This window comes from Callorhinus ursinus, unplaced genomic scaffold (genome assembly GCF_003265705.2).
Source record: "Callorhinus ursinus isolate GAN/ISIS: 27379988/994484 unplaced genomic scaffold, GSC_fseal_2.0 scaffold4, whole genome shotgun sequence".
Classification (NCBI taxonomy): Eukaryota; Metazoa; Chordata; class Mammalia; order Carnivora; family Otariidae; genus Callorhinus; species Callorhinus ursinus.
This window is the reverse complement of record NW_027397066.1, coordinates 59,489,673-59,502,958: the sequence shown is the minus strand read 5'-3', so window position 1 is coordinate 59,502,958 and position 13,286 is coordinate 59,489,673. Positions and strand designations below refer to the sequence as shown.

The following is a 13,286-nucleotide window of genomic DNA, read 5'->3' as shown; positions in this document are numbered from 1 at the left end:
AAAGTTTGATGACTGTTTCCTCATGGGTCAGAGACTGTGTTATCACTAAATCCAGGGGCCAACTCCACATTTTCTCCTCATTTTGCAATCGGATAATCCTTCCTGATAACAAATTGTTCTTTTGCTTGGTTCCTTTCTCCTCCTGTCTATGAACTATTATGGAAATTCAGTGAGCCCAGAGCTTTTCATTTAAAGTATTATAATGTCTGACTGTCTGGAATGGTCTTATCATAAAGGAATGGGAATCAAAAAGTCAAGTTTTGACAACCGATGATTTCTAAGAAACTAGCTCTAGGTTATTATGGGCTTTCCATTCAATTTAGTCATTGTTGTCACAGATTTAATAATGGTCATGGTGAGAAAAAAAAGAGGTTGATTTACTGGCAAAGGCATTATTGTAGTGTTGACAGTTTTCAGATATATGAGTTAGTTTATGTATGACAGGTGGTTAAATTACTTCCCTCTCTGGGCTTTAAAAATATAAGATTGTGGAGTACTTTTATAAGTTAAAAAAAAAGTGTTATCCATCATTCTTAGCCTTTCTTAAACACCAAGATACTATTTCTACCTTTTGGGATAAAATTTTACATGGGAAGAGGAAAGAGTTCATATGTTACTTTCCTGATTTTGAATGAACATAAACTATGAAGACTCCCTTATTTTTTTCTGTCCTGTCTCTATCCCTTCCTAGCCCTGAAAATCCAGAAGCCTGTCTTTGAGTTTGATAGTGTAGGCAGTTTTCCAGGTGATGTGATTTGAGAGACCTTGGAAAAGTCCTTCTTTGTCTTAGAACATGGCTATCCATGAGATGTCTTGATGCCTCAAATGCTCATTGGGCCAGGGCACAAAAAATAAGCCCCTCTGAAGACCCCTTTGACTATTTCCTTTGTCACTATTTAGCTCCCTACCCATACTGGGTTGCCCCTTGTTTTGGACTTGGATAACACCATGTCCAGGGCATGAGTTCTGACCTCTCATTCAGCAAAGGGCCAGAGATTGAGGCCATTAGTACCCATTACATGGAATTTTGTCCAGAAAATGGGTGATGAAAGTGATTGGGGCAGACATATTTCTCCTTCATTCTTTCTTCCATGAACTACTTCAAGATGAAGTTTTTTTTGGTTTTTAAAATGCTTTATATAGCTTATGTATGAGTGAACATGTGGTCTGAGCAAAGTTTGGTGTCTCTTTGTGGTGCACTTTGGAGCTGCATCTGTGTGATGGGTACACACATTGCATTGCTTTGTCTTCTTCTTTGCTTCATTTCTTTTTTTCTTCCTCATTCTTGTGACCCCAGAGCTTGTACCTCCCAAATAAAGTGATAATCCCTTCATATATATCTCAGGTTCTGCTTTCTAGAAGACCCAGGTTGAAGCACTTGAATTTAGAGTATTTGAGTTATTTCTCTCCTTGCACATCTGCTTTGAAAGCAAATGCATTTGGAAAGGAAATTATATTTAAAAGTTATCTTCTATTTGGGGGAATGTCAAGGCAATACAAAAATATTGGTTTATAGGAGGGCAAAACAACAATGAAAAAAATGGAAAAGGAGTCAACAAAAATAGATGGAAGAGAATGCTAATGTCAAACTTCACCTGTTTTAGTTTTTATCTCAAACACAAGCCCACAATGATAAACATCATTCCATTCCCTAATATTTTTTTCAACTGCATGTTAGTTTTTCTTTTTTCTTTTATTTTGAGAGAGAATGAGAAAGAGAGAGGGAACGCTCTTGCGTGCCTGCAGAAGCGGGGGGGAGGGGCAGAGGGAGACAGAGAGAATCTTAAGTAGACTCTGAGCTGTGTGCAGAGCCAACTTGGGGCTTGATCTCATGACCCTGAGATCATGACCTGAGCTGAAATCAAGAGCCAGATGCATAACCAACTGAGCCACTCAGGCGCCCCTTCAACATGGTAGATGTAGTCTCATTTTGGACTTAGAAAATGCTCTCTATATAGTATGCATACTCAGGATTCTGTTTTTCTTCTTTTTTTTTTAAATTTTTATTGTTATGTTAATCACCATATATTACATCATTTGTTTTGGTGTAGTATTCCATGATTCATTGTTTGTGCATAACACCCAGTGCTCCATGCAGAATGTGCCCTCTTTAATACCCATCACCGGGCTAACCCATCCCCCTACCCTCCTCCCCTCTAGAACCCTCAGTTTGTTTTTCAGAGTCCATCATCTCTCCTGGTTCGTCTCCCCCTCTGACTTACTCCCCTTCATTCTTCCTCTCCTGCTATCTTCTTCTTTTTCTTTTATCTTAAAATATGTTGCGTTATTTGTTTCAGAAGTACAGATCTGTGATTCAATAGTCTTGCACAATTCACAGCGCTCACCGTAGCACATACCCTCCCCAATGTCTATCACCCAGCCACCCCATCCCTCCCACCCCCGACCACTCCAGCAACCCTCAGTTTGTTCCTGAGATTAAGAATTCCTCATATCAGTGAGGTCATATGATACCTGTCTTTCTCTGATTGACTTATTTCACTAAGCATAACACCCTCCAGTTCCATCCACGTCGTTGCAAATGGCAAGATCTCATTCCTTTTGATGGCTGCATAATATTCCATTGTGTATATATACCACTTCTTCTTTATCCATTCATCTGTCGATGGACATCTTGGCTCTTTCCACAGTTTGGCTATTGTGGACATTGCTGCTATAAACATTGGGGTGCACGTACCCCTTCGGGTCCCTACATTTGTATCTTTGGGGTAAATACCCAGTAGTGCAATTGCTGGATCGAATGGTAGCTCTAATTTCAACTGTTTGAGGAACCTCCATACTGTTTTCCAGAGTGGCTGCACCAGCTTGCATTCCCACCAACAGTGTAGGAGGGTTCCCCTTTCTCCACATCCCCGCCAATATCTGTCGTTCCCTGACTTGTTAATTTTAGCCATTCTGACGGGTGTGAGGTGGTATCTCATTGAGGTTTTGATTTGGATTTCCCTGATGCCGAGCGATGTTGAGCACTTTTTCATGTGCCTGTTGGCCATTTGGATGTCTTCTTTGGAAAAATGTCTGTTCATGTTTTCTGCCCATTTCTTGATTGGATTATTTGTTCTTTGGGTGTTGAGTTTGATAAGTTCTTTATAGATTTTGGATACTAGCCCTTTATCTGATATGTCATTTGCAAATATTTTCTCCCATTCTGTCGGTTGTCTTTTGGTTTTGTGGACTGTTTCTTTTGCTGTGCAAAAGCTTTTTATCTTGATGAAATTCCAATAGTTCATTTTTGCCCTGGCTTCCCGTGCCTTTGGTGATGTTTCTAGGAAGAAGTTGCTGCGGCTGAGGTCGAAGAGGTTGCTACCTGTGTTCTCCTTTAGGATTTTGATGGACTCCTGTCTCACGTTTAGGTCTTTCAACCATTTGGAGTCTAGGATTCTGTTTTTCTTCTTGACAATGAAGCTACAATGAAAAAATGTCCCAGATCCTTATAGTTTTTACTCTGAATGTTGATTAAAACTTTAAAAACTTTATTAACTTTGTTTTTCTAAAATTAGAGATGTAATTTATAATCTCCTTGGTTGTTAGCACCATCCAAGATCTGATTTTATCTACTGTGTTTGTATCACTGAATCACTTAACCAAACCACTGACTCAGTAACCCTGTCAGACATACACAGTGTGCTGAGTCCCCTGGCAGAACTGTCCTGAGAATACAAAGAACCATACAAGATGTCGTATTTCTCTTCATCAACTGAGGTGCATTCACTTCAAATGTCTTTTAAAAATGCTAGAGAGAAACAGCGTGTGGAGAGGCCAACACATTGTTCTGCCTCACTAAGTACATACATATAACCACACTGTAGGAATGTGGTATGTGTATGTATATGTATTTATCTTTTGTACCTTGTTTCATAGCCATATTTTCCACAGGGATCAAATCACAACATAAATGTAGAAATATCCACTTAGGAGAATGATCATCTACTGTTTTACCAGAAGAATTTGAATCCTTTTTTACTTCAACTCTTTTATTGTTGCTATTGTGTTGCTACCCTGTGCCAGGCATTACCAAGGTTAATAATTCATAATTTATTTTTTCTCTTTTTTAAAGCACATAACTAGATCTCTACCATGTAACTTACTTATTATGGGCCTCATTTTACAGATGGGGAGCCTGAAGTTCAATGTTGAGTGACTTATAATCATAAAGCTAGTGATTAGAAAGTACATCCAGGATTCAAATCTGGTGCCATTTGACTCCCAGTTTATTTTTTTCCCACTAATCTTACTCCTTTCTTCTAATAGAAATAGAATTTTAGGGATTTGACTATGAGATATTCTTCCAAGTTCTGCTTATATTCATAGATTAATAAATTTTCCTTTGATTTACGGTTATATTTTCTAATGGGACATGGAGTGTGGTTCAAATCCTAAAATGAGATTGATACAATAGAAGAAATCACTGGATTTGGTAGATACAAGTAGAAGTTAGGATATCCAAGAAGATGTCCTAAGTCATCATAACACAGATGAATGGTTATTTTTTGACAATGTTATATTTATTTTTAAAATATAAAATACACTTGGCTGTAAAAATGGAAAATTCAGCTCAGAGATGAGGCAAATACAACATACATAACTGTTTAAGTTGGTCACATTTGATCTTTTTAAATAGTTGACCCAGCTGGTGTACAACTTACCTCAGCATTTAGCAGTTAACTATGAGACAGTGGGTCATGCTCCTTGTCAGGCTGGCTCTCTTTCAATGCTTATATTGTTCCCAATGACTTCATTCTCCATGCTGGCTGACAGGGATAATACTTTTAATAAATTCTGTAATTTTTAATTTGAGCATCTCATAAATGGAGCTTTGACTCATGAAAGTAGAATTGGGTTTCTTTTCTTTTTTGTCTTTAGTTTTATGAGTACAGTTGATATTTAAAAACTAGCACCAGCAATAGAGACTCAATTTCCCATCACTTAGCAAACACAACTAATCTAACATTATTTTTGTTTTATTTTGTTTTTTATTGCTTTAATGCATCTTTCAGAAACTCTGCAGGTCACGTGAAGTAGGTTAAATGAAAGAGTAAGAAAACGAAAAGATTGTGAAGTATTTGACTGATAGGTGAAATCTAATACAATTTTTAAAGGGACCTTTAAAAAGTCTAGAATCATTTTTTTTAGGTAAAAAACAAAAGTGAAACAAAACAGAGCCACAACAAAAAAGAAAAGAATAAACCCATCAATACACTGCTTCCCAGTAGTACAAGAGATATAGGAGTTTCCTTTAATTGTAAACAGACTAAAAACCCAGTATTTAATCAGACAACCAAAAATGGCTGATGTGCTATGGGACTGCATTAACAGAAATATGGTGCCTACAGTGTGGGGGACGAGAGCCCCATTCTAGTCTGTCTTTGCCAGACCATGTGAAATGGCACCTTGGTTTGACTGTACATTTAAGGGGCCATGGCAAGGATTATGAGGGTCTTGATGATGACAAGTAAAATGTGGTTGAAGGAACCAGGATGTTCAGCCTGAAGAAGAGGAATCCTTTCAGGAAGATTTGATAGCTGGCTTCAAATAAATGAGAACCTGTCATGGAAAAGAGATATTAGATTTAGTCCAGGTGATTCCAATGAACAGAATAAAATTATGGGAAGGAAAAAACCAGCTTAATGTAAAGAAGCATTTATAGAGCTTTAGAAATAAATGCTTAATAATCTCTTTGAATGAATGAACGGCTGCAATTGAAAGAATGGATGAAAGATCTCACTGAAACGGAATGCCCTAGAAGAGAGTGAAAACTAGGTACTGAAATTGTACAGGCAGGCTAAAGAACTCTCCCAGTGGATGATTTCAGGGAAGTTGAGAGTTGGTTGGTGGGATATTTTAATTCCTCTAAGGTTCTTACTAATAAAATTTGTGACTCTTATGAATGAAAATCTTATTATGTTTTCCACATCTAAGTACCATATTTTCTTTCATTTTCTCTAAAGTATAATCCATACTTTCTCTGATAAAGATAATGACTATTTTAATAACATGTTTTTTTTAACGAATTCTTTTACTGTATTATTTCTTTTGATATTCATGAACCAGATTATGGGAGGGGCAGGAAACCTATGATTCTAATTTTTCTTGATGAAAAAGGTCAGGATAGATTATTAGCTCAAGGTCACACAGTGAATTAATGACTGAGTTCGATGATCTTTCCACAAGATAATGAAACTTTCCCAAAGAAATTTTTTAAGAAGTCAAAATTTGAGCCTTTGAGGCTGTGTGATTGATTTACATTAAAGCAACACTTTCAAAATGAAAGCTATATTTTGGACAAAAAATATTAAAACAGGTTGGAGAGAACTGCAATGGTTCTCAACCAGGTCAGTTTTCCTTTCAGGGATATTTGGCAATGGTGGGAGATATTTTTGATTGTGACAACTCAGAAGTAGGGGGAGAGGTGGGGTAGGACATTATCGGCATTTGGAGGGCAAAAGCCATGGCTAATCATTATTCTGTGATGCACAGCCTCCCATACCACGGAATTATCCAGGCCCAAATGTCAATAGTATGAAAGTTGAGAAACCTCTGGATGTTTTGCATTCATTTTAAGCCAGAACTTGGATTCCTTTGAACAATGAGGTGAGATGTATAGAATGTAAAATACCTTTAAGCTCTTATTTTCTAAAGACCTTTCATGTACTGAAAATAAAGTGATATTTGCAAAATTACTAACTTTGACTGCCAAGGATGGTACGTTGCAGAAGAGGCCCTGCCTTCCAGGCTACACTTGTAACCTTTTCTGCCTCTACTGGTAGCCCATCCTTTGCCTCTTTCCTATACCTTTGCTTCTTTCTATCAATTTTCTCTCACATTAAAAACAAAAACAACTCCCTTTTTTTCTTTATCTATTCACTAATCTTTCCCCTCCCTTTCTCAGTTGGACATCTTTGAAGAGTAACCTGAAATCATTTGCATACTTCTTAGGCCACTAGTATTTCTCCCTAATGTTTGTCTTCTGGTGTCCCGTATATCTGTGATTGGTACCACAGCCCAGCCAGCCGCTCAAGTCCCAAACCCTGGGGTCATTCTAGACTTCTTTTTTTTTCTCACTTCCCACTCTATCCCACCAGCCACCAAGTCTTTTATATTTTACTTTGTGAATATCCCTCATGTTCATTTCTTCTTCTCCATACCCAGTGCCACCACCTAGGTTTAGGTGTGTCTGAATCACCTATACCGGTGTTCAAGCAACCTTTTCAAACAAACACACACACAACAAACAAACAAAAAGATTATGTTATTTCTCACTTAGAGCTTTTCAATGACCCCAAATTAGGTGCCTAACAGAACCCAAAGTAGTGAAGATGGTCACATTTATTTGCCCCCCCAGCCTCCTCTCCCTCACAAACCCCACCCACCCACCAGACAAACCAGACAGGTTGTATTACTTATACTGTGTCCTTTTACAAGCTGTCCCTTCTGTTTAGAATGCCTTGGCTAGTTACAACTTTATTTACTCTTTTCATAAAAATTAATTTCATTTTTAATAAAGTAATAAATATACATAGATTTTTAAAAATCCAACAGGACTAAAAGGTTTATAACAACAAAGAGCAGATCTTGGCACCACGGCTTCCTTCCTCTCCATCTCCTAGAAGCAACCATTTCTGACTCTTTTAAGTGTTTCTTCTGTATTTACCTCCATCTTGCTAAATCACTTGCTTGTAATACTATTTGTTGAACTGGCAAGTTTAATTTTTACCTATTGAGTCTCTCTACCCTCCTAATTTCCGTATATCACTATAGGGGTGATGCTCAAAACACCATATAGATACTGATAAATCACCACAGTTTCTCCACATGGTGTATGTGGGCTAATTACTGGTCCTGATTTTATGATAATTTTTGATATAATAATTTAAATTATCAGTATTTACATTATTATTACCATATAAATTTTGTCTACTGCTGAAACAAATAACATCAATGATTATGTTATCTTGCTTACACAATTTTTATCTTCTAGAAGTTATTAATTGATGTTTTAAAAAAATCATTTCTTCCTCATTAAAAACTCCCCACAATGCTCACCTTCTCTATCAAGTCTGCAGCTAGGAAGATTTGATTCTCCATCCTGTGTCACCTCTGTTGTTATCCTTACTACACTACACCTTAAAGATTTGTGTGTCTACCTTCCTTACCAGAATGTGAGCTCCTTAAGGTCAGCGATAACATCTGTTATCTTTGAACCTTCAGTGCCTTGTGTCATGGTACTCAGTAAATATTTGTTGAATTATGAATGGAACAGGAATGCCTTTCCTCTTTGAAGCAGCCTTCAGTATTGAGTAAATGGTTTTGTGAGCATTTCTGTGATTCCTGAGTCACTTCGCACAGATCACAAACTGAAATGCCTGTCAGGGTCTAGGCAGTTAGGGTAAATGAGCGCAGCAAGCCTGATGGAGTCTGTGGCATTAAAGGGGGTCACCTGCTGCTTAGCCTTGCCCAGCTGTTGCTGAGAAGGTATTTCACACCTGTGTTGCCAGACCTTCTGCTTTTTCCGTAGAAGCAGAAAAATCCGGGTTTAAGATGAACTGTCATGATTCAATTTTTAAAACTATGCAGATCAAGAAAATGGTTCTTCAGGTGGGTTTGGTTCATGGCCCTCAGCTTGTGACTATAACCTGAAGTTTGTGGGTGGGGGTAGAATAGCACAGGCTACCCCAGTGCCTTGTGCTTGCTGCTTGGTTTGCCTGAGAGTGCCTGCTCCCTAGGAGTCCTGTCCAGACCTCTCCCCAGTGGCATCCCTTCTTCAGTTGATGCCAGCATGTGGAGTGAGTTGTAGCAGAAGAGAGTCGGGGCACAGGCCCCAGCCTGCCAGAATGCTTGAAGGCCCTGGGCAGGGTTTCAGTGGAAGCAGGGCTCCCTCTTTTAAGTGGAAGTGGAGAACGATGGGTTAAATTATAAGTGACAGGAGTGTGAGTGGTCTAAAAATTGTGTACTAGGTGCCAAGCCACGTGCCTTTTCTTATGTTACTTAATTTTATTTTTACAATAACCTCTAGAAGGAATATTGCCATCCCCAGTTTGTGGATGTTGAAACTCTTGTAAGATTTAGAGCGTTTTGTAAAATTCCCACCATTAGAACAGATTAACTCCAGAATTAAGGCCTCCTGACTCTGCCCATGGAGAAAGCTCATGTTATGGGAATTTAAAAATGAATTAAACCTATTTTATAATAATAAAGAAATTGATTGAGATTTTCCACTAGAAACGGATACTGGGATTTTCTTAATCTGAAAGTTGTTTTGTTCTTTTATAGATTGTTTTGTTCATTCTTTCAACATTTGCGTTCTGTGTTAGTTATCAGGATTACAAAGATGAGTAAATATACAATCAGCATGCTTGGAAAGCCCTAAATGATTATATGTTTCTGGTTTGTTATAAGTGTGAAAGGAGGGTGGCAGGTATTGGGATAAAAGATATGAAAAATCTAGAAATTTGGTGGCCAAATTGTGTGTGTGTGTTTTTCAACTGGGGAGACACTCCATTTTTTTTATTGTTGCAACAAATAAAATATGCTACTAGAAAATTAGAAAGTGCAAATAAGGAAAATTAAGAAAAAAGTCTCCTAACCAATGTGAGCAACTCTCGATCTACTTACTTACCCACCCTTTTGCTTATCTATCTATCTGGACATATTTTACACTTATCACACACAGATGCAGACAAACACACGGATCACACTGCATTATTATTCTATAGCCTATCTTTCTTAGGAATATATCAAAATGTTCTATTACTGTTTGAATTATGCCTGAATAGTATTTTATTGCATAAAAATAGTTCCATGTATTTAATCAACTCTATCTTGTTAGATATTTAGGGAATTTCCAATTTTTTATAACCCATGTCATGTAGAGAATTTTTGCAGCTAAACCTTTTTAATGTATCTTGGATTATTTCCTTCGGAATAATTACTAGAAATGAAATGACTGCATTGAAGCATTTGAACATTTTTTTTTTTTTTGCTTTTAGCACATACAGTACTAAATTGTCCTCCAGTAAAATAGTGCTAATTTACCCATCACCAGTGGATTTGAGTTTCTATTTCTATTCACTGTTTCCAATGCTAGTTACCACCTTGTTTTTTTTTTTTTTTTTGGAAACTTTCCTAATTAGATAGCTAGAAAAGAGTCTCTATATTGAAAGATTCTTTTTGAAAACTCTTTTGGCCTTTGAACTTGCCAGATCCTATTGCTTCTGGCACAAAAGTCTCACTTCCTGTTATGGTTAATTGGTTAGCTGATTGCCTGTCTTACTAGCTTTGAAGCACTTTGAAGGTAGAGGCTGTCCTATCCACCTGTGTGTTTCTGGATGCTCATGGATGTTTGTTGAACTGAGTTGAATTAGAGGACACGCATAGTTTAGAAACCATTGGCTAGATGGATAAATGTCAGTATACCCAGTGGGCAAGTTACTCGATTCCTGCCAGTTACATAATAATGAGTAATTTAAGTGAGCATTGATTACATGCCACCACTGTGTTGTTTTGTATACTTACCTAATTGAATCCTCACAGCAATGCTCTGAAGAAGAGATAATAATTATCTCCACTTTGCCAATGAGGAAATTGAGAGGTTATGAAATTGGCCCAAGGTACATGACTGTAAAGTGGCAAAAACAGATCATGAACTCAGGGCTAGCTAACTCCCAAGCCATCTCATCTCTCCCCATCTGCCCTCCCTTACCTTCTCCTGCCCTCTTCAACTTCTTATTATAGACATTTAAATATATATATGAAAGTGGAGAGAAGAGCATAATAAAGCTCAGTATAGCCACCGCCCAGCTTCAATAATTATCAATGTGTGGCCAATCTTGTTGCATCTGTAAGTGTCTCTCAGCATCTTGCACCCATCTCCCCTTGTTGGATTATTTTAAAGGAGATCTTGGAGACATTAATTTCATTAATAAGTATTTAAATTTATATCTTTAAGACATATGGACTCTGTTTTTTAACCTGAACCACAGTATGATTATGACACTTCAAATTATCTGTAACAGTTCCTTAATATTATCTAATGTTTAGTCAGGGTCAAATTTCTTAGATTAGCTCATTAGTGACTTTTTACAGTTGATTTGTTTGAATCAGGTCCACACAAGGACTACACATTGTATTTTAAACTGTTCTAACCACAACAGAGTATTCCTCTCACCCCCATATCTTTCCATGATGTCTGTCCTTCTCGGCAACAGGGATACTTAGCTGAGGGAAGCTACAGTTTTCAAATAATTCCCACAAATTGAATATCTAGTTCACACATCCCGAGAAGGAAGTACAAACAGTAGTCAATACCCAAGAAACACTGAGTCTGTATGGAATGGAGAGAGTACATTTACACGTGGGTTTGTCATCCATTCTCCCTGGAAATTCATCAGTGTATTTGTGCATCGGCCGAGAACTCTCTCTATTTGTCCGCCTCTGTGATGTCTCCATCACAAGCTATGGCCAGGTCTCTTCACTCAAGATGCACAGTTACATGTAAGTGATGCTGGCTTGAAAATTCTGTCTTTGTCATTGAGCTTAAAAAAATTAGACTCCAACTTGGCCTGTGTACCCACCCCCACTCCCCCTTGCTGTGGGAGAATAGCCTTGGAAATGGAAACCACAGCCTTGTTATTTTCATAAATGGGTCATGACTTTGGTAGAATACTTTGCATTGAGGAAATTTTCAAGTTTTCATGCTTGTTTTGGTTCTGTTTTGAACTTTAAGGTCTAGTGATCCTCCACTGTGTTGTGGCAGATGGGAATTCAACCAGGAGTCCTGAAAAGGATGGCCTTCTCTGTGGAGATCCTGGGGAAAACTGCGCAGGTAATGCTTAACAAGTGATGCATTTGTATTTTATCAGCCTCATGTTCAATCTTGGAAAGTTGATTTCCCTAATTTTAATTTTTAATACTCTTGAAATCATAAAACTAGGTAGTTTTTTGAGCACATACTAATATCCCAGGCTCTCTGCCAAGTGCTGTATGTATAGTAATGCCTTCACTCCTCACAAGGGCCCTCTGAGCTGGATAGTATTTTTGACTTTATTTCAAGGTGAAGCCCAGAAAGATTAAGTAAATTGCCAAAGGTTACAGAGCAGGTAAATTGTAAATCTGGGATTCACACTCAGGTCTTTCTGATTCCAGTGCTTCCATTTTTAATAATGACACTATTTTAGGTGTCTCGGGTGTGTCCTCCAGACTCAAGCATAGAATATCTTCAACGAGATTCATAAAAAGTTGGCATATTCTATTCAAATTATTTTTTTTCTATTCCACACTTAAAAGAAGGGAGGAAGGCAATGACTTTTATATATTTTTACATTAGAGATGCTTGATTCAGTATTCTCAAAGCTATTAGTCCAAAGTAGGGATGAGCCTTGATCTAGAGTCAGATAATAAATATTTTAGGTCGTGTGGACCATGCCGCCTTTTTACAGCTACTCAACTTGGACATTGTACTGCGAAAGCAGCCATAGACACTTTGCAAATGAGTGGCATTAGAGGTATTTCAATAAAACTTTATTTAGAGAAACAGGCTGTGGGCCAGATTTGGCCCTTGGGCCACAGTTTGACTGACCCCAGTCTGTCCTTTATAGATCGAATGGTCCGGTCTTCTACAGGGGTTGTTTCTGATTCAAAACAAAACACAGGCCAATTCTAAAAGTAGGTTGGAGAGAGCCTCCTATATTCCCTGGAAACTTTTTGGAGCTGAGAGGGTAGTGACTTGGTGTTAAGTGCGCCTTTGCTAGCACCCCGGAGAAGTCATAACTGAGCCAGGAACATGCTGAGCTAGTTGTCCTGATGTGAGTCACCAGTTCCAGCCCAGTCTTCCTCTTTCTTCCCTCCTACTAGTAGGTGGTCTGGAAAGTGCCCACAGGCTGTGGAATCCATTGGTGTCTTAGGTCATGCTTGTGTGGGTCTTGTCACTCATGTAGAGGGAAGAACAAGGCCAATTTTATGTGGTTGTATGCTTTCCTTCAGCTGAGTTTTGAATACCTTCAATGATGGCATTTTCACATTTCCTTTGGGGGATTATTCCATCATCCAGTGATTGACAGTGTTAAAAAACCTGCTTCATCATTATCCTAAATGTGTTGCCTATTTTTTTTTATTTTAGTAAGAATATTTAAACATGGAATCTACCCTTTTAACAAAACTTCAAGTGTACAGTATAAGATTGTTAACTATAGGCAGGATGTTGTACAGTACATCTCTAGAAATTATTCATCTTGCATAACCCAAACTTTATACCCATTAAACAACAACTCCTCATT

At 37.9% G+C, this 13,286-nt stretch overlaps 1 protein-coding gene across 2 annotated transcripts in view; it reads left to right on the top strand.

Annotated features, from left to right (window-relative positions):
• The window catches only part of BTC (betacellulin), a 45,017-nt gene that overhangs the window by 14,137 nt on the left and 17,594 nt on the right, over window positions 1–13,286 (top strand). For both annotated transcript variants that reach the window (XM_073891178.1, XM_025887585.2), the window contains exon 2: window positions 11,738–11,836. In XM_073891178.1, coding sequence (XP_073747279.1) covers window positions 11,738–11,836 — 99 coding nt within the window. The remainder of the gene's footprint in view (window positions 1–11,737; window positions 11,837–13,286) is intronic.